This window comes from Haliotis asinina, chromosome 2 (genome assembly GCF_037392515.1).
Source record: "Haliotis asinina isolate JCU_RB_2024 chromosome 2, JCU_Hal_asi_v2, whole genome shotgun sequence".
Taxonomy (NCBI): domain Eukaryota; kingdom Metazoa; phylum Mollusca; class Gastropoda; order Lepetellida; family Haliotidae; genus Haliotis; species Haliotis asinina.
Window position 1 is genome coordinate 17,888,416 of NC_090281.1, and position 24,894 is coordinate 17,913,309.

General features: G+C 38.8%; 1 protein-coding gene across 1 annotated transcript; it reads left to right on the plus strand.

The window, feature by feature from the left end:
* Positions 1–416: 416 nt before the first annotated feature.
* LOC137273342 (ATP-binding cassette sub-family F member 1-like) lies at positions 417–24,797 on the plus strand. Its single transcript, XM_067805950.1, has 18 exons — positions 417–656; positions 4,459–4,696; positions 6,384–6,445; positions 8,166–8,276; positions 8,920–9,020; positions 10,061–10,146; positions 10,713–10,852; positions 11,973–12,121; positions 13,073–13,156; positions 14,081–14,318; positions 15,053–15,227; positions 16,089–16,163; positions 18,647–18,717; positions 19,016–19,048; positions 19,546–19,617; positions 20,368–20,529; positions 21,598–21,670; positions 22,827–24,797. Exons 1-18 carry the CDS (start codon positions 546–548, stop codon positions 23,000–23,002), a joined length of 2,157 nt encoding a protein of 718 aa, XP_067662051.1. The 5' UTR covers positions 417–545; the 3' UTR covers positions 23,003–24,797.
* The last annotated feature ends 97 nt before the right edge of the window (positions 24,798–24,894 follow it).

Sequence of the window (24,894 nt, forward strand, 5' to 3'; positions counted from 1 at the left end):
AACCTTTACACTACACGCTTCAACGGAAAAGATTTTTCAGTTTTACTTACCCTGAATTCCAAACGTTGGAAATTTGCAAAGTCAATATATTCAGGAAAAAAATTCGAAGCCTGCTTATACAGCTTGAATACACAACTCTATGTTTTCGTTTTGGCAAGTAAATTTATTTGCGCTGTTCTGAGACATATCTTCGATAGTTTTGGGCGCATGTCCGTCTTCTCGGGCTGTCGCTAACCAGGCGCATGTTGATTCTCTTTTATTTCTTTTTTTTTATTGACAGTCGTTTCTTTTCTTTAAGAGTGCAAAACCACATATATGAAATAAAATGGAAAACGTCCGACCCGTGAACACAGTGCGAAATCCAGTCTGCGATTATGAATTCTTTTGATATCATTAGCGGGAGATAACTCTTGTGTGCTTTCCGGCAAACCTCGATTTCAAAAGCACATGGGAGACACATGAAAGTGTGTCTGTAGTTGTGAAATACCGGCAAGGATTTTCTCGCTACAACCAGAAACTAAACCACCTGACATTTACCAGACATAATGCCGAAGAAAAACAAAGGGAAAAAGTCTAAGGACGACGACTGGCCAGATGAAGAACCAAATTTAGATGACAAAATGAAATCTTTGACAGTCGATGACGATGATCCTAAGGTATGTTTGTTCCAGATGTTAGTTACTGCGTAGGCTTTAGATGACAGAGTATGTGGTAATCGTTCATGTAATCGTGGTTATTGACATTTGTCTGTCATTGTTTTGTGAAAGAATCTTTCATGTAATATGTACCAATTGATGAAATAACTTCTTTTCCCCTTAATCCTTCAAAGCTGAAGGTAGAAACATTTCAACACTTAACTTGAAATAAAAATAAAAATAAATATGTTATTGTTCAGAAATCAAGAGAAGTTGCCTCAGAATTCAATAATAATTTGTGAATATTTTTAAAGTCTGTGTTTGGATGTTAATTAATCACTTTAGAAAAATACTCATTTGAACATGTTGGAGATACCTCTGGTAAATGGGCACAGCTGTCAACAAAATTTTTCATGATATCCTGATCTATCGTGGTCCCCTACTTCCTGCTGAACAACTATAGCTGCATAACAGTTATCTCCAATCCATATGTATCACACATGCACAGTTCAGGTCTGTTACACTTCAGATACTTTTCCCCCATCATATTTATAACATTAAAGGGGCACTGATGCGGAGCAATTTCCGTGGACTGGTGTAAACTTTTGTTATTGTTTTTCTCCCGTGAGTACCCGGATGATATCCCAGAATTCATGACTGGTTCGTGACCTCTGCTGCGCATTCCATAAGCGCAATTGATAGTTTAGTTATAGACAGATCAACTTAGGTGAGGTCATTTTTACTTCATTACAAATGTATTATGAAAACAAATGAAATACTTTGAAGGTTAATCATCTGCCAGTGGTAGAAATGGTAAAAAACTATCAGGACAGAAAAATAACGAAGCCAATGTACCTCTCTATATTTTGTCTGATAAACCTAATTAGTTTATTGTATATATGATATTATTATATCATAGTTGTATGATTCTGAAAATTAATAAAAGAACACACGATCTGCTTATACTCATAGTAAATTTCTAACACAAAAGCAACATTTATACATTGTATAGATTGCCAATGTGGATCCTATTTCACACACATACGCGATCTAGTGTGTGTTTTCTGTCATACAGATTCTGCTGAATGCTACAACAAATAAATTAAAACAAAATGCAAATAATGAATGTAAAACAGACTAATTTTATAGCAACAATGTCAGGCTACTACCTTGTTCAGGAATGTATCCATCAATATCCACATAAAAGAAATCGTATTCCATTCATCTGCAGCTGGTAAATAATCATGCTCTGTGTCGCGTGTCTTACAACTGTCTAGTTTGCGAAAAAGTAACACATCGTTTCACGTCTTTCGATGGTGAAAAACAGATAAACCTCTCATTGGTCTCCCAAGATAGCACACCTGGCAACTAATTGTATGATGTCCACTATTCTAAGTAATTTAGTTAACCAATAATGAGCAATCAATCAATCAACGCAAGGGTGGTTAATTCTTTGAAGGGAGGATGTTGTTTTTGCACTCACTCTTTACGACAGGGTGTAGTCATCTACACACACTGCCTTTTGACAAATCCGCTAGAAGATACAAGTAATTAATCAATCAGTGTGTTATCGGTTAATCCTTTGATCGATGTTTGTTTTTGTAACTCAGCTGATAAACCCTCTTGCATCACTTACATGCACATATTACATAACATGCAAATACATTTGCCATTACAGACCTTAATTTATAATGCTGAGTATTTACTCCAGACAGGAGAAATGCCAAATTTGAACCTTTGTTGTGTAACCGAAGTGGTGTTACTACTAATTATACCTGTTATAAATTCACTAATTGACCGTCCAGAGAATGATGACAAATAACGCGTGTAGGTTTACACCATCAAACGCGAGTTACAGCAAGGAAGATGTAATATCTGTGTCGCACGCAGCCTGAAAATACTTATGGGACGAAACTGTTTTGAGGATACCAACGGAATTTCGTTACATAAGGAATACACACAGGCCTTTGCTGTGTACTTGGGTAAATAGGTGAAATAAGGGTTTTTTAACGTAAGAAAATTTTCAGATTTCTCTACCAAATTCAAAGTCATCGTTTTTCGTTTACGAATTCAAATAAATCAACTGTGTGTTTTTATTATCATAAATAATAAACCATTGTAGCCACCATAGCTACCAAAACTTACGTATGATATTTGCTATCACAGCTGAACCAACACTCAAAACTACCTATATATAAAGCTTTGCAATCTTCCGTGCTGAAACAAATGGCTTGCTATGTGCCTGTAGACATCATATTTTCATGTAACATGATTAAATATCGAGGTTAAAAACACAGAAATAGGATCAAATTGGATCAGTAACTATACCATCAAAGCATCCGAAAAGAACTACACTGCTGGGATATTTGGTTACGATCAGACAAGGAATACCATGGATATTTTTAAACAAATGGCATATGATGGGCATCCGGCCTCCTGACTGTTTAGGTGAAGAAATTCTGCTAATATGGACAGGAGCCCAGTTCCTTTGTCCGTCACGGTCGAAGGAGCTTGCGCTGACCAATTTGCGGTTTGGTTTCGTAATTATACCCTTGGCGAGAAACATTATTCGCTCCGCATCAGTGCCCCTTTAAGGGACAGCAAAACAAAATTCTTCTCACTATTATATGAGTAAGTAACATAAGAGAAAAATTGAAGATAGAGTTATTTAATTATGTAACTTAGCTGAGGGATATGTCACACAATCTGTATTATAGCAAGTTCAAGTTCACTAACATTAATTGTTTCATTCCCTACCAATCTACTGTTGAAAAAAACTCAACTTGACACACAATCAATTATTTGAGGTTTCTTAATGATATAAATATATTTTCTTTCACGTAAGACATGAGGAATTCTGAAATGGCGATAACTGTGACAGTTAACAGGTATCTGTACTGCCATGATTCCCTTTTCCAGGGTGATATAAGAACATGATCGCCAGCATAAAATAGGGTGGACACATTGAGGAATAGCTACTTAAGTATCAGAACTATTTTCGTTTCATTAATTCAATGAATGGCAGGTAATCAGTAGCCATCATACATATAATACAGATTTCCTTAGCCCAAGGTTCAGAGCTCCAGATAATTTTTCAAGCAATTGGGTATTTACTCCCATGTCTGTTTATGTATGAGTAATGGCATTTCTTGAGGAGTAACTAGCATTTTTTTATACTCCCACTACTTTAAAGAATTGAGTACTCTTACATAGAGTGTCTTTTCCTTATTGGGTAATTAACACTTCCAAATATGTAAATTTAAATGCTTCTCAATAGACTTAACTTTTCAGTAATTCTTATATTCCCAAGTAGTTTGCAGCCATTTTTCAACAGGCAACATGGAAGTAATGTGACTAGTACAGTCAACTCCAGACAGTGGCTAAGGCTTTAATAGTATATGTATATATATAAGCATGACACATTTGCTAACATTGTTGTAGAGTTCAGGGTCCTTGACAAATTATCATACGCAAGCCAATTTAGTTCATTGAGTAAAGTATGCATGGTATTATAGACCTACTGGGGTTTATGTAATTCTTATGAGTTTTTTGTACTCCCAAATTTGTAATCAATAGAGTAAATGTGATTTTTATTTGAGCAAAATATGCAAATACGCACCTTTTCAGGAGCTCTGGCAAGGTTGTGCTGTGACGCTTTTAAATTCTTCATGATCACCTTTAGCGATATTAGTCTGAAGAGTAGAAGACTGCCGAGTATTAATTTTGTGTAACCTTGTGATAGAACTCCATGTTGGCACAGATCGTAATGAACTTAATGTGAGATTCAAATAGCTGAATAACTTTATTGTTACTATGTTTACAGGAAGAGGAGAAGACAAAAAAGAAGAAGAAGCCAAAGAAAAGTAAGATGGATCTGCTGAAGGAGGAGATGCAGCAGACTGAGGAAGATCCACCGGAGGAAGAACCAGAGCCAGTTGTGGAGAAACCCAAAGACAAACCTAAAGACAAGAAGAGGGTTGTAAAACATTACAGCTCAGATGATGATGATGATGTTGAAGTTGACAGAGATGCTTGTGGAGCTTCAGCTGAGGTGGAACAAGGTAAGGATTGTGAAATGTTGATGAAAAACATTGAATCACTGTGAGGGTTTTGAAATTGGCTGTGTTTTTTTGCTATTGGTCCAACAGGAAACGTTTACAGCCATAATGGTCGATGTTCCTGCAGAATAAGAAAGAACGCAATCTGAAAAACTTCTTTAAGCTCCTTTGGTATTCATCCCTCTGTGATATACATGTGAGTTATGGACATATAGACAGCGTTCAAAATAATCACCAGCCAGGAGGCCCAATGCTTGTTATCATGGTTATTGTATTGGGCTGGCAGTTTTAAATATACTCTTCAAAAAATGTAGGGAATAATGAACTTTCAATTTGGATAGGAAGTGTAAATGTTGACAAACGTTTCAAGGACAGACATCTTATGAACACACTACCATTTCCCTCTCTTACCACCCCTAAACACAATGCTTAATATGCACGTGCACAACGCAGAATGCGTGAATGGGGTCCCATTCTTGATATTTGACGTTTTTTCAAGAAGGTCGAAAAATCACTTAGAACAGTAATTTTGACACTCATCTTGCATCACACATTTGTTAATGTTTGTTTCTAGTCGTTTGTTTTAAAATGAAAATCGTATACATGAAAATTACATGCCATACACCAATCAACTTTCAAAAGCGACTACATTTCAATAACTATGGTTGTAAGGAAGTGCAAATGGTGATGCACTCTCAAAACATTCAATAATATCATATCAACATTGATTGACCCCTTTAAATCTCCTAAATATGTTTAATAGTAAATGAAAACAAATGAAGATCCCCCACTTTATTTGAAGAGTATAGTTACAGGCCCTTAGGCCTTCAGTAAATTATCCTTTTTTTCACATTAAGATTTTCCATATTTGTTTCTTTATTAATGCTTGGGAATGATCCATGATCTTTCATGTTACGATAATTTACAGTTTCACTTTCTTGCATTTCAAGACTTTATGCATGGGAATGTCAACACCAGTTTTCAACAAATAAAAACTTCCCTCAGCACAATAGGCTTATCTAACTGATTTTGTAGGAACAGTGTTAACCAATGTGAAACTATATATGTACAGTGTTGTCTATTTCCCCGATGGCCCACTGGAAAATTAAAGTATTTTTTGTCATCTTTAATCATGCTTGCCTTACTCTATGCAAAGATAGTGGAACACTTGAAATCCCTTGAAGTTTCCTTCTAACTGAAGTGGATGTGCTATACACTCACCCATCGAGAGCTTCCCTTTCCCACCAACCATGCTTGTCACTTTCTCTGTCATCACCATGGAGGCACTTTGGGGTCCTGATATAGCCATAAGTTTTTACATGTGTCAACCAAGTCAGCGAGCCTGACCACCCAATCCCATTAGTCGCCTCTTACGACAAGCACAGTCACCTTTTATGGCTAGCATGGGTTGCTGAAGGTCTATTCTACCCCTGTCATATGTCTGATAATGAGACAGACATGAATGTTTCTATCTTCAGTTTTATTGTTTGGCCTGGAATAAAATATTCAAGTTGACAAATAGGGACCTTCAACATACTCAACATGTTCAAGAAAATCCCAATTTTGCCATAAGTATTTTTGCTCTAATCTAAATCTGATAGTCTATTAGGAGCCCAAGATGAATGTTTGGGTAACTGTGTATAGTATTGTTTGTATGTTTCTAATAATGATACTTTCTTGTTTCCGCCAGAAGTAACAGAAGAAATAAAGCCTAAGCTTAGCAAGAAGGAATTGAAGAAGTTAAAGAAACAGGTATTTATTGTATTTACTTGTATCTGATTCTTGTACAGGGCTGTAAAGATAATATCAATACTCTCCATTGACAGGATGAAAAAACACACAAATATATTGAAATTCTTTTGTCAATGTTGACATGATTTAGAACCATACTTGACCAGGAGGGAAGTTATCAAATACATTTCAAAACAAATTTTGTCAGTGTCTGGTATTTTAAAACTAGGTTTAGGAAGTGAGTTGTCTGAAATTCAAGGTCCAGCGTTTGTAGTTACGCTACTTTTCCTTTTGAAATACAGAATAACTTCTGTAAATTTGCACGATCATCCTACTGAGAGGATTGAGAGAAAGAATATACAATGTTTGCATTGATGGTCCCATACTGGTCAAGTAGGAAGTTGACAGTGGCACGTGTGTGTTTAAACCACACAGTAGCTAAATATGTTTTCAGAGATCAAGCTATTTCTAACAGTTTTGTTCCATTACAGATGAATCTGACATTTTTCATAAGTGACTTGGCTATTACAAATTTACATAGCTCTTCTGACCTATGATTTTATGTAAATACTTTTCAGAAAGAAAGTTTGGACTGTTATGTAACTTTCCCCATATAAATATATCTTAAAGATAGGTTTAGAGCATGGTCAGAAGACTCATCAAGGAGCAGGGAGCCGAATGCATCAGTATGACTTTAGTTGGGTTTGTGCCAAGGGAAATGGCTGCCAATGTGTTGTAATGGCAGTTGGGGGTGCAGTGGTGAAAGTGTTCATTTATCACACCTAAGGCCTGTGTTTGATTATCTCCATGTGTACAGTGAATGAAGACCATTAACTGTGTTCCATCACCATACGCCATAGGGACAGTGCTGTGGCTCAGTAGTGAAAGTGTTCACTCATCACACCTACTAAGGCCTGGGTTTAATTCCATACATAGGTTCAGTCTAAGTAAACTTAAGCTCAGTATTATTCGTTACACTGCTGTACTGAGTCTAACAAATCATTGTAGAAGGTCATATCAGCTAACTTTGAGTGATCTTTGACCATATAAAACAAATGCGAGACGTCCGAATGGATTTAACCAACCAGTCAAAAGCTACCGTTTAATGTTCGGCGGGACTACTAGAATTCCACAGTCACTGACACTGATCTCTCAATACACGAAAATGTGCATAAAACACAGATATTGGACCTGTAGTATATACACCAAGCCTTTCTGATGACATGGTTATCAGTAGCTAATATTTCCACAAGCTGATATCCTTGGCTATTGACACAAACAGTTTTTTTTAGCGATTGTTTACTCACTGTTGTAGCATTCTCCAGTTTCATAACTCAGTAGTGATCGGATGGAAAAAAGTAATCAGAATTGCTTGGGTACAAACATTTTCGAGGTCAAAGTTCAAAAGGTGTGCGTGAATGTCAACTTTAGCGATTTGGTAAGCTGTGTTCTGAATGGAAAGGTTAGCTGATGTGACCGTCTAGGGTTTGTTAGACTTAGTATAGCATTGTAACAAATAATACTGAGCCTAAGGCTAGTTAGATAGACTGTAGGTTGGCACAGTGTGTGAAGACCATTAATTGTGCCTCATCACTTTATGCCATAGGGGCAGTGCTATAGTTCTCTAGTAAGAATATTCACTCATCTCACCAGAAACTAAGGTTTGACTCCCCACAATGTATGAAACTTATGTCCCTGACGTGATCATAGTAAAAACCCATCTCACCAATCTTGGTTGCAGGCAGAGTATAAGCAGCAATTGGAAATGATGGGTGAACAGGGACAGTTCTCTGTGTCCCAGGCTGAGAAGTCCTCTAAGGCTGCAGTGCTGGAGAACCAACAAGACATCAAGGTACACATGTCGACTTTAGATATCGGAGTATTAGAATGACAGTGTTACCTGGTGACTTGGTTGAGTGCACGTTGTCGTACCAAGATGGTGGTGGTTGTTGTTCATGATATTGATCACTGGATCATCTATCCAATCTGGATTATGTATGGGCATGTAGCAGAAATATTGTGAGTGTGATGGGAAAACCACATTGTTTATAGTGATAAAATCCTAATCTTGTCCTGATTGGTTTTGAATGATTTGAAAGCCATCACAGTGGTAGAAAATCTGAATTTTTTTATACTATTGCCTGTTAGACAAGGCATTTTGGGGCATTGACATAGACACGTAAATGTGCTACTCTGATAGTTGGTACAGATATAGAAATGAAATAACCTTTACACTTGTGCGATAGAACGCTAATTAAGATGTTTTAGTGTTACCTTGGGAATCAGGAGAATGTATGTCAATGAAAGGTACAAAGATTATTTAAAAATATTTTGGTTAGTATTAAATGATATGATCCTAAACGTCATAATATTCTGCAGTTTTAAATTGTTTAAAGTACATTTCTCCTCTTTCAAATTTTGAAATTTGGCAGAATCTACTTTCAGTTTTAAACCTGCTCTTCAAACATCTATTAAACATTGTTTCATGCTATCAGGTGGAGAACTTCTCAATATCAGCACGAGGCAAGGATCTGTTTGTTGGTGCTACACTTCAGATCACAAACCAAAGGCGATATGGTCTGGTTGGACCTAATGGGTGGGTATTTGTGTGTCTTCCCTTTTCACACTGGAACTAGAGCTTCTAGTTGGTTTGGTGTGCCAGTATCCTACTGTACCCTACGATGGGGAAGGTCCTACATTTGTCAGGGGCAGTGAGGTAGCCTAGTGGTTAAAGCGTTCGCTCGTCACGCCAAAGACCCGGTTCGATCCTCCACATTGGTACAATATGTGAAGCCCATTTTCTCTTGTCCCCTGCCGTGATATTGCTGGAATATTGCTAAAAGCGGCGTAAAACTAAACTTACTCACTCACTCACTCGCCCTACATTTGCCATAATTTGTCATGATACATGTGACCTGTGCTCAAGGGACCACTTGCATGAAGTGAGTGAGTGTGTGAGTATATTTTTACATTGCTTTTAGCAATATTCCAGCAATATCATGGCAAAGGACATCAGAAATGGGCTTCACACACTGTACCCATGTGGGTAATCGAACTAGGTCTTAAGCATGAGCCAATGCTTTAACAAGTAGGATATGCACCATGATGTTCACAACTGTATGTTAAAGTATTGGAGTTACAAGTGGACCCTTCATAACTTCGGGATTTCTTCCTATGTTTAACTGGTATGTTTTGTTATAACTGTTAGTGAAAAATGCAAAATTGTTAGACCCACACTCACTTTGTCTTACACGATAAATTAACTAAGACCCACCACCTTTTCCATCGATGAATTGAAATTTTATGCTTATCCCAACTCATGAGGTCAACCCTCACAGCCTCCCCTTCATGTCACTTGGTTTTCTCTGCAAATCTCTGTGTTTGGGCCATCAAATTAAGGCGAGAGTGACGAAAATATGGAGGAAAGGGAGGGTACTCGTGGGTGAGCATGATTTTACGTCCTCTTTTGAAGAAGTGAACTTCAAGGGATTTCAAGTGTTCCACAAAAACTTCAGATAGAGAGGGAGACAAGCAAGTAAGCATGATTCAGGATACGTATCAATTTTATTCAGAAAATTACATTAAATAGACTATTTTTTCATGCATTCCTAATGACTGTGTGTGGTCACTTCACAGGCACGGCAAGACTACGTTGTTGAAACACATCCAGAGCAGATCACTGAACATTCCCCCCAACATTGATGTGCTGTACTGTGAACAAGGTAAATAACCATTGTAATTATATATAAATATTTTGGTTGTTTGAGTGAGAATTGGTCCCCAACAACCTACTCTTGCAGTACATTACAGTTCAATTTGTCAAGCCGTCAGGCTTAGAGATGTCCATGCTCATTGCTCCATTGTTGGTGTGATCCTCCTCAGCCTCGACCTACTTTTTGCCCTTTTATCATTTAAATCCTCGTTTGAGGACTACTTTTGGCCCTTTCATCAGGTGAATCCTCGTTTGAGGACTACTTTTATCCCTGTCATCAGGTGAATCCTCATTCGAGGACTACTTTTAGCCCTTTCATCAGGTAAGTCCTTGTTTGAGGACTACTTTTAGCCCTTTTGTCAGGTGAATCCTCGTTTGATTACTACTTTTAGCCCCTTCATCAGGTTAATCCTTGTTTGACTTTGAGGTACACATATTTGACATGATTATGAGGAATCTCAACAAACAAAACTTGGGTAGAATGAGTTTTAGACGACACAAAACTTGGCTAGTGTGAAACTGATATGTGACTTGTGTGACCAATGTGCATCTTATGTGTGCCTTACCACTGTGCAGAGGTCCAGGCGAGCGAGGAGAAGGCCATCAACGTGGTGCTGACGGCAGACAAGAAGCGTGTAGCTCTCATGGATGAAGAGAAGAAGCTGGTGCAAGAGTCGGAAGCGGGCAACACTAGCAATAGTGAGAGGCTTAAGCAGGTTGGTCATTGCAAATATCGGGGTGGTGGAGTAGCCTAGAAGTTAAAGCATTTTTTGTGATATTGGTGGAATATTGTTAAAAGCAGTGTAGAACTCAGTTAACAAAAGAAAAGATTTGAGGTAGCCTTGTTAAAGCTGTTCCTCTTGACTCTAATGGCTGGGTTTGTGTTCCTCATGTGTCCGGCCCAGTTCTGGTGTCCCCTGAATTACTACGGCTGGATTATTGCTGAAAGTGGCATAAAACAACAAGCCTAGTTAAAGTTTGTTATACATGAACAACCTCTTCATTACAATTAAAGCTGTATTTCATCACTGCTTCATGAAGGCATCAGTATCGACACCAAAATGTTGAATAGTAGTCAAGACTGAATGAGAGAGTGATTTGGGTACTATACCACTATTAGCAATATTCCAGCAAAATCAAGGTGGGGACACCAGAAATTGGCTTCACACATTGCACTCGGAAAGCTTTAACCACCAGGCTAACGAACAGCCACTGAATTGTAGTAAAGAAGCTGTAAAGCCATAACAAAATGTCCTTGTTGAGCCTAATACTCTGGACTAAAGAAGATAGGTCTCTTCCAGAGAAAACAGTCTTAAATGATGGCATTATTTCAGTGATCAAGCGAGTGAGTGAATTTAGTTTCATGCCGCATTCAGCAATATTCCAGCTGTATCATAGTGTATGGTTGCTGTCTGTAGAAAAATCAGTCTAGGACTAGACCTTCAACAGCATGAGGGTGGTGGGGTAGCCTAATGGTTAAAGCGTTCGCTCATCACGCCGAAGACCTGGGTTCGATTCCCCACATGGGTACAATGTGTGAAGCCTATTTTCTGGTGTCCCCCGCCGTGATATTGCTGGAATATTCCTAAAAAGCATCGTAAAACTAAACTCACTCACTCACTTCAACAGCATGAACGTCGAACTAATCAACTGGGATACGATGACGTGTCAATAAAGTCACAGAGGCTGACCACCCGGTGCTGTTAATCGCCTCACATGACATTCATGGGTTACTGAAGATCAGTTCTAACCAGGATCTTCATGAGTGTCAGTGATTTGGATTTGAATATGTAAATAACAGTTTATAAAGCAACTCATCCTGTTTCTCTTGTCCAGGTGTACGAGGAGCTGCGTGCCATCGGTGCTGATGCAGCTGAGTCAAAAGCAAGGAGGATCCTGGCTGGTCTCGGCTTTACCAAAAATATGATGGAGAGGTCCACCAAAGATCTGTCAGGAGGCTGGAGGATGAGAGTGTCTCTTGCCAGGTAAGTACAGGCTCACTGAAGTGGACTATCTTTTTGCTGGAATATTGCTGAGAGTGGCATAAAACTGAATTCACTCACAGAAGTGGCCTGACATATTGCTGGAATATTGCTGAGAGTGACATAAAACTGAATTCACTCACAGAAGCGGCCTGCCATATTGCTGGAATATTGCTGAGAGTGACATAAAACTGAATTCACTCACAGAAACGGCCTGCCATATTGCTGGAATATTGCTGGGAGTGGCATAAAAGTGAATGCACTCACAGAAGTAGACAGCCATATTGCTGGAATATTGCTGAGAGAGGCATAAAACTAAAGTCATACACAGAAATGGAACACCTTTGGGATAAATACAGAGGATGGAAAAATGTTACTCAACAACATGTTCAGTTGGTCTTCTTTGTCATGGAAATTCTATTTAACAGTATTTCTCCTTCGAAATAGGGTAATTTGCAGCTTGCCGCCATGATAAAACCTGGTTGCTATAAGAGATTCATTGAGGTGGACATGTTGGCATATTACTACACAAACTGTACACAAGTTCCAGTAATATCATAGAAACAGAATGAGCAGCTTGAATATTGCCCAGATGGACTGCACTAGTATGCTTTTAAAAAATCCAAGTCACCCACCCATCCCCTCCACCAGGAGTAAGTGGTCAGGCTTTGTGACATGCTCACAGTATCTGTCACTGGATTGTTTAGTCCAGACTGGATGAATTTCAGGTTACTTGTTATTTGTTTTATGTACGACTCAGCAGGGCATTAAAGAGGTGTCTGAAGCCCATTTCTGGTGTCCCGCCCTCCATGATGTTGCTGAAATATTGCTGAATACGACATAAAGCCATACTCATTCGTACACTCCTGATAGTACTACAGAGATGGCCAACTTTTGTTTGAGTGGACTGTTCTGTCATGGTGTCAGACGTAGAAGTCTGTTGTGTTGATTCAGGGCCTTGTTTTTGGAGCCTACGTTGCTGATGTTGGATGAACCCACCAACCATCTGGACCTGAATGCTGTCATCTGGCTGGACAAGTAAGTGATAGGTCTGATAATTCTCAGATGTCTGTTGCAGCTGCAATGGAAAAGTGTTTGCTCGTCATACCAAAGACCTGGGTTCAGTTCACCACATATGTGAAGCCCATTTTTGTGATAATATTGTTAAAAGGGGCGTAAAAACATGCTCAGTCATTCCAGTTATAAGGATGTATGCTGCCTTGGCAGCTGTAATTGTTTTTAGTCACAGAGGTAGTAAGTAGGGTAGCCTAGTGGCTTATGTGCTCTTCACACCGAAGGCCAAGTTCCAGTTTCCCACATGGGTACATAACTATTATAACGCAGTGGAAGCTGTCATAACCAGCATCTGTCCAGTCCAGCAAGTTGTCAACACTGGCATAAAATCCCAGTCCCATTCATGACTTGTACATATATCATTAGCTCTAAAATCCAGCATGTTGTCTCAACTGGATTATTTCTTCGGTCCATATGAATGCCGGTTTAGACAGCTTCCACTGTACAATATATATCTGTACAATAACAGCTTGTGATTGTTAATTATTTGTGAAGGGGAATGTGTTGGGGAATTGTCCTACTGGTTACAAAACAGGTGTGGGGTAATGTCAAGATGGGGAAATGTCGTGGGGAGAATTGTCCTGATCGGAAATTGGCTGTACACATGTGAAGCCTATTATAGTCAGTCAATAATTTCTATTCTCCCCTGCTATGATAGTGCTGGAATATTGCAAAACATGGCATAAAACTAAACTCACTCACTATGAAACCACCATTAATAGGGGCAAATACAGGCAGCAACATACATAGTAATGCACATTCGCATGTAAGTGACTAAAGTTTAATGCAGTATGCACAGGAATCCATTTTCACCTCATCTTCTGTTAATTATTGGACAATTACTTTATTCAAACTGATGTTTTTAAAATCTCCCTTTACATATCACAGCTACCTGCAGACATGGAAGAAGACTTTGCTTGTTGTGTCACACGACCAGAGTTTTCTTGACAACGTGTGCACTGATGTCATTCACTTAGACATGCAGAAGCTCTTCTATTACCGTGGCAACTTTGCCGCCTTTAAGAAGATGTTTGTACAAAAACGGAAAGAGCAGATTAAAGATTATGAGAAGCAGGAGAAGAGGATTAAAGAACTGAAGGCTTCAGGACAGTCAAAAAAGAAAGCGGTATGTAACTTGATTGAAGACGAAGGACACTGGTTTCATGGCCTCTGCGTTTTATTGATGCAACACCTATCTTCTTCATATATACTTAGTCAAAAAAGAAACTTCACATAATGTAATTTTTAAAAATAATTGATAATTTTTTTCTGATGATACATCTATATATCTGAAATGGGATCTCTATCTTTCGACTCTAGAAAAACGTCTGTATACCCATGGTTTGGAACGGCAGTGTAGCCTAATGGAACTGATAGTATCGAGTACATCACACAGATCTCAGCAATGAAATGATAACAGTTTAACCACCTAACCATCACTTGTTGGTTTATAGTGCCCTGAAGAAAGAATGTGAAGTTTCTTTTTTGACTCAGTATGTATTACAGCCTCTGTGCTGATATTCTCACACACATCCCTTCCTGTTTATGTTGACCGTACAACCCACTTCCTGTTAATTTTCACCGTACATGCCACTTCCAGTTTATAGTCACTGTACACCTCACTGTTTGTATTCACCATACACTTCACTTTGTGTTTGTATTCACCATACATCCCACTGCATGTTTATATTCACCATACACTTCAGGTACTGTTGTACACTATACACTCTACATCCTGTTTACAGTTACTATACACCCCACTGTTTATATTCACTGAACACTCGACACTCTACATCTTGTTTATAGTCTCCGTACACCCCACTTTTTATATTCACTATACGAACCACTGTTACATTGTAGGAGGAGAAACAGAAGGAAGCATTAACACGCAAGCAGGCTAAGAACAAGGCAAAGCAGACGATGTTTGCTGAGGAGGAGAAACCCACAGAGTTGTTACAGAAACCTCGTGATTATGTTGTCAAGTTCTCCTTCCCAAAACCCGCTCCTCTCAGCCCTCCAATACTGGGTGCCCACAGTAAGTATATCACAGAACCCCTTAATATCAACCCCTCTACTGAGTGCCCATAGTGAGTATATCACAGAACCCCTTAATGTCAACCCCTCTACTGGTGCCTGCAGGGAAAAGTTTCATTGAAAAAACTCGTCTCAATCCCTGATTGTGCTGCTGGTATGTGGTTATTGCCAGTATGCACACATACAGCTATAGTCAATGTATTATCCTACCATTCAAGGCAATGGCCAAGTTAATGACCAGTTTTGAAGTGTAGTAGTTATGTTCAGAGATCGTATAGGTACTCAGTGTGGTTTATTTTGCAATGTGAGCATATGAAAAAGCTTCATGGAATATCAACTCGAAAGTCTCACTTGTTCACTCCAGAGCTTGTTCAGTGATACATGAAACCTAGGTCAAACATGCAGATGAACCATAGTTGTGACTTTATGGATCTTTCTTAAGAAATAGCTGTAACTTTTATGAAACTCGGGTAGAACATTGGATTAAAGTGATATGAAATGTTAGGTGAATCTTTCCTGGCCAATACAGACTTTAATTTGCGTTTTCATGAAAAAGAAGCCTAAGTGAAAGATAACAAAATTTTGAGCAGTGTGTTGCACTCAACTTAATATAACTTACGAGGCGACTAACAGATTCTGGTGGTCAGACTGTGTAGATTGATGCTTAAGCTGTTGATCACTTGGTTGTCTGGTTCAGACTTGATTATCTACAGACAGCTGCCATAAAACTGGAATATTGTTGAACTACAAGCAGACTACAATACATCACAGCATGTGTGTATGGGTTCATAGCAGGTGAAGAATGTGAAATCTCACCAGTGGTGTCAGCTGTACATTGATTGCATGCTGTTGTGTATTTCAGATGTCACGTTTGGCTATGAAGGACAGAAACCACTGTTCAAGAACTTGGACTTTGGTATTGATATGTCATCCAGAGGTAAGAAGGCTTGGGAGTTGTCTCCCTTAATTTTCATTACAACCCAATGAGATGGATCCTCTGAAAGGTACGCCATGTGCTGATCTGTTAAACCTAACCTCAGTAGTGCTAAACCTCGGGTTAGATTTTGAGGTTGGGTTTTAGGAGTTAGTCTTCTCATAGGCTGATGGAAACAGTGTCAACCAGTTATTTTATGATAGGTTTTGGCTGGCAACTGTTATGACCACACTGTGTTGTCACAAAACGTTTGATTATATCCAACAAGATTTTGTAAATATTTGGTGTGGTGGGTTAGGCTAATGGTCATCACACCACAGGCCAGGGTTCAGTTCTCTTCATGGTTACAATGCCTGAAGCTTAGTTTGGTGTCCCCCACCAATAATGTCTGGAATATTGCTGTAAGCAGCTGAAAAACAACTCTTAAACATATTGAATCATATCAGTCTCAAACTGAATCTGCAAAGATGTTACAATTACACACCTTGATCACCACTTAGATTTTAGTTTAAGGGATCAAGACTTTCTCAATAGAGTGAACTCTGTCTGCCCTTACAAAATGAAATTGTGCCTGCTTTTGGGTGTCTTGTCAGATATCAACTTTTTGAAATAATATCACTTTATTTTTAACCCAGTTATTTGAATGTTTTGCTCCGAAAAAATGCACCAAACAGAGCAAAGATTTTCAGACAGTCAACATTTGTATGTAGGTGCTCTAGTGCTCATGAATGACAGCTTTTATGTATATTTTACTCAACACAAACATTGTCCTGCTTTTGACACAGCTTTTTTCCATTCATTTTCAAAATGCAAGAATGAGTTCTGAATGTTTTGTTTGTGTGGTAGCGGCGCCCTAGTGGTTGAAGCATTCACTTTTCCTGACAAAGAGGGTTCCATTCCCATAGGGTACATTGTGTCCCTTGCTGGGATATTTATAGAGTATTGGTAACCCATACTTGTCATAAGTGGCAACTAATGGGATTGGGTGGTCAGACTCGCTGACTTGGTTGACATATGTCATCGGTTCCCAGTTGTGCAGATCACTGCTCTTGCTGTTGATCACTGGATTGTCTGGTTCAGACTTGATTATCCCTGGAATATTACTGAGTGTGGTGTAAAACTTAACCCACTCACATTGCTTGTGAGTAGAACTTTGAAGCCTCCGTTTTGATTCATTGATGAAAAGGATCAACTGACAGGACCTATAAAAAGCTTGTCATAATCTTTACTGACATACTACTGGGATAGCAGTAGTGATAGTCTGTTGCAACCAACTATTGCAGTACTATTGCAGTACTGACCCGTGAAGGTCCCGGGGTAGAATAGGCCTTCAGCAACCCATGCTTGCTCATAAAAGGCGACTCAGCTTGTCGTAAGAGGCGAGTAACGGGATCGGGTGGTCAGGCTCGCTGACTTGGTTCACACATGTCATCGATTCCCAATTGAGCAGATCGATGCTCATGTTGTTGATCACTGGATTGTCTGGTCCAGACTCGATTATTTACAGACCGCCGCCATATAGCTGGAATATTGCTGAGTGCGGCGTAAAACCAAACTCACTCACTCACTCACTATTGCAGTACTATTGCAGTAGCTTTTTCTCCTTGAATTGTCTCACTTGAAGTCATTTCCCAAATGATGTTTAGTTTATATGAAATAACAAGTTGTAGTAGTTTCAGTCTGTTTTCATAACTGATAAGAAACTTGAAACCCAGATCACGTAAATAGTTAATACATAAACTCAATGAATCTGCAAGTCTGCACCCAAGCATCCTGTATTTTGCTTTGCTTTTTCAAACCGAAGTCAAGTACTAAACTCTTGATAGCCACACATGCTATCTGTGCATCAGTAGTTTTTGTTTCTACCAGCCATTAATTTGCAACAAATGCAGTCCATTGATAGTTCAATGCATCATTTACAGCCCTTCTGAGATTGATATGGAATATTAGTAAGAAACTGATACTCAACAGTGAACAAAACACAGGCTTGTTGGACCCAGTCTGGTATATTTTCTGAGGAACAAGTGCAATTAATCACACAGTAATCTGATACCTGGGTAGTATATGGAGCATACTGTTACGTTATTTATGTGATTGGGAACTTGTAACTGGAAGCACTGTTGAGTGCCAAACAGTGCTTCTTTCTGAACTTGTAGGCTTTTGCCTCTGTGTTGGGGCATTGATTGGCCTTTGTCTTTACTGAAATATGCTGACAAGCTGGTTGGCGTGGAATTTGGCAAGGGAGTTAACTCTGTATGTCGGGAGACAAACATTCCAGTAACAGTACCTAAATGATGTTTATGAAAATATTTTAGATATTTCAGCATTTTCATTACTCCAGTCACAGTTTAATGTTGTTTGATTAAGTAATGGAAGAGAATTAGATACTAGGGGGGAAAATGCAAATCATTCTTGGTTTTCTTGAGACAAATTTACTCTGTCTGACCCTGTATTGTTGAAACAGTATAATGTTTTTATCATTTCAGTTGCAATAGTTGGACCTAATGGAGTGGGCAAGAGTACGTTCCTCAAACTGCTGACAAAGGAGATACAGCCAGTAGGATCATTTTGCATTAACACTCAAAAATAACCGCACTTAAGAATGTACAACCAGAAAATACATAGAAAGACTTTTTGTCTCTCACTTGTGAACATAAAAATAAGGAGAGGGGCAACTTGGCAGGAGGTTTGTGAGAGAGAGACTCCAAGTTCCAAACCACCATGGCCTTTCTCAGAGGCCCTCTGCCCCCTTTTCTCTCTCTCCCCCACAGATCTCTTTGTCCACGTCACTCTCTATCCTGTCTAAACTTGTTAACTTACTGGCTACGACTGATGACATTTTCTCCTGATTTCAGCAACAAGGAGAAATAAGGAAGAACCATCGTCTGGTAAGTTTGATTCTTCTAAATGGTGAAATTATTTTGAAGGCAGTTTGTACATATTTGAATCTAGTTACCGGTAATTAATGAATGTGTTGTAAGTTAACGCTGAAATGAAATCAAAACCGCTCTGTTTTGATAGGTGAGTAATCAGCTTGTAAGGGTTGAAATACATATAAAAATTGTATGCTTCAAGATCGTTCTGTAGAGCCATGCGTTAAGTTGTCAGCTGTGATGATGATGATGATGATGATGATGATGTGCAAGATTCTAAACAGTACTGGGACTTTTGTTGTTTTTATGTTTTGGCATTTCCAGCCTGTATACATTTAATACAAGAAATTTGATCTTATATTTATGAATACTTCTTATTATTGTTTCTTTTATTCTTTTTAATCCAGTAATTATAAAGATTGAATAACAATAAACAGTGTATCATTTGAATAATTTTTTTTGTATTGTGTGTTGTGTTTGGCTCTTATCATCATTCTTACTTGCTTTTTCAGAGGATAGGAAAATATGATCAGCATTCGGCAGACCAGCTAAATCTGGAAGAATCACCAGTGGAGTATCTTCAGGTAAAGTCTAGATACCAGTTCTATTGACATTTGAAATTGAAGTGTCCTGGAATATCAGTAAAATACTATTTCATCTACAGTAGGTGTTGTAAGTGACAGTCGCTGTATGTCAGGCTCTGAGTGAAATGGCTACTGCTTCAAGCATTGTCTTTCTTGATTGTCAACTGGGTGGTGGGCTAACCTTGTGTATAAAGCATTGGCTTGTCACCCGAACACATGGGTTTTGTTCTCCACATGGGTACAGTATGTGAGGCCCATTTCTGGTGTATCCATATGTGATGATATGGTGATGTTGCTGAAATGTTGCTAAAAGCGGCATAAAACCATACTCACTCACTCTCTCACTTGATTGTCCACACAGAAAAATAGAATTGCCGATTCATCATTGAACAATATTTACTCATTCACTCATTCAATGCCCAGACATACACACGTCTACTTATTGATCAAATACTACACATACTGTGCTACACTTTTAAGTGACAACAAAACTGATCTGATTCACACGTGAAAATAGAAGCACATCCAGGAATGGGAGTTATCACCCTTACTGTTGAAACTATGCAAAACTACTGCGCCAACTCTTGCAGTGGCAGGGGGGCAGGGTAACCAATTGTTAAAGCAAGTCAACGATCCAGGTTTGATTCCCTACATGGGTACAATGTATGAAGCTCATTCTTATGTCCCCCCTGTGATATTGCTGGAATATTGCTGAAGGCGACCTAAAACTTAACTCACTCTCACTTGCAGCGGTTGTTCAACATGCAGTACCAGGATTGCCGGAAGATCCTGGGGAAGTTTGGCCTGGCGAGTCACGCTCACACCATAAAGAACAGCGATCTGTCTGGTGGTCAGAAGGCTAGAGTGGCAATGGCAGAACTCTCCTGCAGAGCTCCAGATGTTCTGATCTTGGTGAGGATTGTGTGGGGTATCTTATGTTTGCCGATGCATGAGCATGTGTGAAATGAATTGTGATCAGCAGCAATCTAAGCAGCTGGACCCTGTTTAACAAAGCTCTCATAAGCTTAAGATCTCATAATTTTTCTCCTTGCATTCATATCTCCTGTGTTACAGTATTTGAGGTACGAATGCTACAAGAAAACTTAAAAGACCTTGGGCTTACGAGAGCTTTGTGAAACAGGGCCCTGGTGTATGATAATGATAGCATAGTCAAAAGAGTCTGATCCTGATAATGGCATTTTTCTTTCCCTGAAAGGGGATCTACTTGCCAAAAGAAGTTAAAGATGCCCCGATTCTTCTTTAGAGACTGTACATAATTATGGCTTGGTGATGATGATTTTTATGGAGAAGCATGTACAATATAAATGACACCCCGTTAAAATGTATATTCAGAGTAAGTGACCCTGCATGTCATGTACAAAATCAGTGATTGGCCTGTCCCCACCCTGGAAAAAATCAGTGAACCCCCTTAAAATCATTATCAACCCTCCTAGCCATAAATTATGAACAGTCCCTTATTACTAATGTTTATCACCCTATACTTCTATGTTGCTATCGTTAATCTACCAAGACATTTTGATATGGTACTACGAAAGATATTATTTTCGTGTAGTTACTGAATGAATGTTGTAATAAAGCACCAATACTGAGCTTGATTGTCTGTACAAGTATCAGTCAAGTAAGAGTTGTCAAGTTGAATAACTGGTGCCTGGGCATAGCTAGAATATTGCTTTGTGCAGCATAAAAGTAAACTCACTCACTAGAACTCATTATACTGCCCTGTCCCTGTTTCCCTGTAGGATAGGGCGGCGGGGTAGCCTTGTGGTTAAAGTGTTTGCTCGTCATTCCAAGATCCCAGGTTTGATTCCCAACTTACTATATTAGTGTGTAATGTGTGAAGTGTATTTCTGGTGTCCCCCCTGCCGTGATATTGCTGGAACACTGCTAAGAGCATGTAAACCCATACTCGCTACCTGTAGGATGGAAGTTTAAACCTCATGAACTTGCCTTTTGTTGCAGGATGAACCTACTAACAACCTTGATATCGAGTCAATTGATGCTCTTGCCGAGGCTATTCAGGACTTCACAGGAGGTATGTGACAGACAGTCTCAGATTCTCAGTCTTACTTTAGAGAAAGCGCCTACTTGAAGTTACTGATTTTTGTCTTCAGTTTGATTATTTGGCAAATAGGGCTGCGACCTCAAATCGGTTTGATTTTCAGCCCTTGATTTTGATTCTTCATAGAAGAAATTGTCAACTTGGCAGTGCCTACCAACGACAGTTCTCATTGGATAATTAGCCCGACGCCAAACCATTTGTTTTACCTTATTTTAGGGCTAGAAACTGTTCGAATTAGAGTCAAAATTACATTTTTGTTGTGTTGGATAAGTATTTAGATAGATATTTAGATAGTATTTGAAATAGTGATAATGGTTATCAAAAATCAAAACTAATGTGTCAGATTTGATTTTTGGTGAATCAAGTCGAATTGTTGCAGCCCTAATGGCAAACCCAAGTCATGGCATACCTTCTTAGGAAGATGGCATGTGTGTGGGGCTTAGGTTCAGAGAATTGACTCTGACCTGTGAAAAGTTATGGATTAACTAAATGACTGGCATGAACTGATGAAGTAAGACCCAGATGGGGCCATACGTTCAGTGCAGGTGAATGATAGCAGATCGAAAAATTTGTTAGTCTTAGTTTTGAGCCTTCCATTGGGGAACTTGAAGCCTGACACGCACAGGGTTTATGATTTGATAACATTTGCATCATTTAAGACAATTTGCTTTCAAGATATACTGTTGTTTGTGTTCATTATATACTGTATGTTACCATGGATGTGCCGACCCCCTAACTAACCATTATAAAAAGGGTATGTTCACTGACAAAGTTGTTTTCTCTTGTTGTTCACCCGAAACTTAATGATGTCATTCTTGCTGGTCACCAGAAAAAAAAAAAATGTCAAAAGAGTTACCCACAGATAAGCTGGCTTATCTACGGTAATATACGATAGTGTTCTTTGCATTCATGATGTGCTATGATTTGTGTAATGGTTCGCATTCTTACTGCTAACCAGAAAATACACCTGGATGTAAGGGTTACCCATGGATAAGCTGAAACCCTTCTACAGGTTGCTTTCTTGTTTTCAAAATTTGGCTTATCTGCGGTTATATACGATAGTGTTGTTTGCATTCATGATGTGCTATGATTTGTATAATGGTTTGCACGATCTGCTCTTCTTCCAAAGGTGTGATCATTGTGAGTCACGACGAGCGCCTCATCCGAGAGACAGACTGTCAGCTGTGGGTAGTAGAAAACCGAGGCATCAGCGAGATCGACGGTGACTTTGACGACTACAGACGAGAACTTCTTGAGGAACTTGGGGAGACAGTGGCCAAGGCACCAGAACATGAAAGACTTTGACGAGGAGATAAACATAGAATTCTTATGTGCAACCATCATGATCATTCTGGCTGAGGACATCACAGAAGCACCTGCCTCAGCTCAGCAATATTGGACAATAAGCCAGTGTGATGATGATAAACTGGAATGACATGAGTCCAGACAATAAGAGATTGGAAGAATGTATTGTCATGGTGACAGTGCATGTTGTCCTACAGATCTATTCCATTGGATGAGCAGGTGCATGGTCATCATTACTTCATGAAGATTCTGACACAGAGATCATCATCATCATCATCACTGTGGGCTACACCATCTGGTGCAAGTCATGCATCCCATGCTTCATGCTGAGCATAAGGGGACGGTTGTGTAGCCCAGTGGTTAAGTGATTGCTGATCTCAATGAAGACCTGTGTTTTTGACAAGTTCATCTGTCATTATGTTGCAGGACATTGTTGTATTAGGATGAAATACTAACAATACCAATATGGTGAAGCAAGCTGTGGTGGAACTAAAAATCTTCTCTTTCATGAAATAGTGTAAAAACTGTAAAAATTGATTCGTACTATATTAAGGTTTAAATGGATATTACCAATCAGGGATATTTGTAGGTCAGAGCTTGTCAGTTTACAAAGTCATTTTATGAAGGTTTGGGCCACACCTTTTCTATTTTGGAAATGTACCCAGAGAAACAAATGAGGGAATACCACTTCATGACAGTTTTCTCCTATATTTATTCTCATATTTCCTCCCCTGTGACTTTTCAAAGATGGTGATGAAAACTCAAAAATATTGAGACACACTTGAATTTTACATAGTTCCTTTATTTGTTTCTCTGAGTATATCTGCACCTTACTGTTGCTGTAGCTGTGTCAGCGTAGACATCAGATAAACATGGCAATGGACATCAGTTTAAGACGAACCAGTAGAATTGGACAATATTCGAACAAATCATATACGCTTGCATAACCTTGATTCATGGATATGAGAGGAATGTGGCAAAAATCATATTTTAAATGCATGATTTCATTTTGTATATGCACTGATTATTTTATTCACTGATTCAGCAAATTGAAAATGGCTAATATTACTTGTGAATGAAACATTCGTTAACCCCCCAATAAGCTATTTGCAATCATCACCATTTTGTGTGCTCACAAGATGTGACATCACCTTGTTTCATGTATCATGTAGTTGGTTACTTAATATCACTATGTAGGACAGCCCATTGCAGTAAGTATTGACTCAAGGAAAGCCACAGATGAGATGTGACAAGGCTGGTGCTATTGGTATCCCTTTTACTTGATGTTTTGTAAAGATAACATTTGGTATTAGTGATCTTAGGCCATTTATCTCAGAGCTGGACAATAAGATTTGGTGTACTTGTGTGTAATGCAGACATTCGGAACATTTTTGTCAGCAAGGCATTGTATGTACATCATAAGTACTGGCTTGTGACGTCATACGAGACTTAATGTATGAGATAGCATGATGATTAGCACGATCCACAAATCAAGGTTATCCACAAATTTAGGTTACTGTTCTGTATGACAAAAGCTATCTGTTGAGGACAGGCTGATGTTTGTTTGGTCAGTCTTACCTGACTCACAACTCATTAAGAATCCAAGACTAGTATGCTGATGTGAGGGATGGTTAAAGTTGTTTCTGAAGCTCCTTACAGTGTTCCATAAAATCAGAATTGTTTTGAAATAATTATGGCTATTCTAGAATTATCCCGCTTGACTTCTGAACATTCTTTGGTTATTTGAATATGGTGCACTGTTATATTGTGTATATATTAAATGACTCCTCTAAAATAAGTTGTTTTTTTATTTTTAAGTAGGGGTGATTCCAACTGTAATACACCCTTTAGACCATTCCCTGTGTGGGAAGGAACTGGTTGGTTCAGTCTTC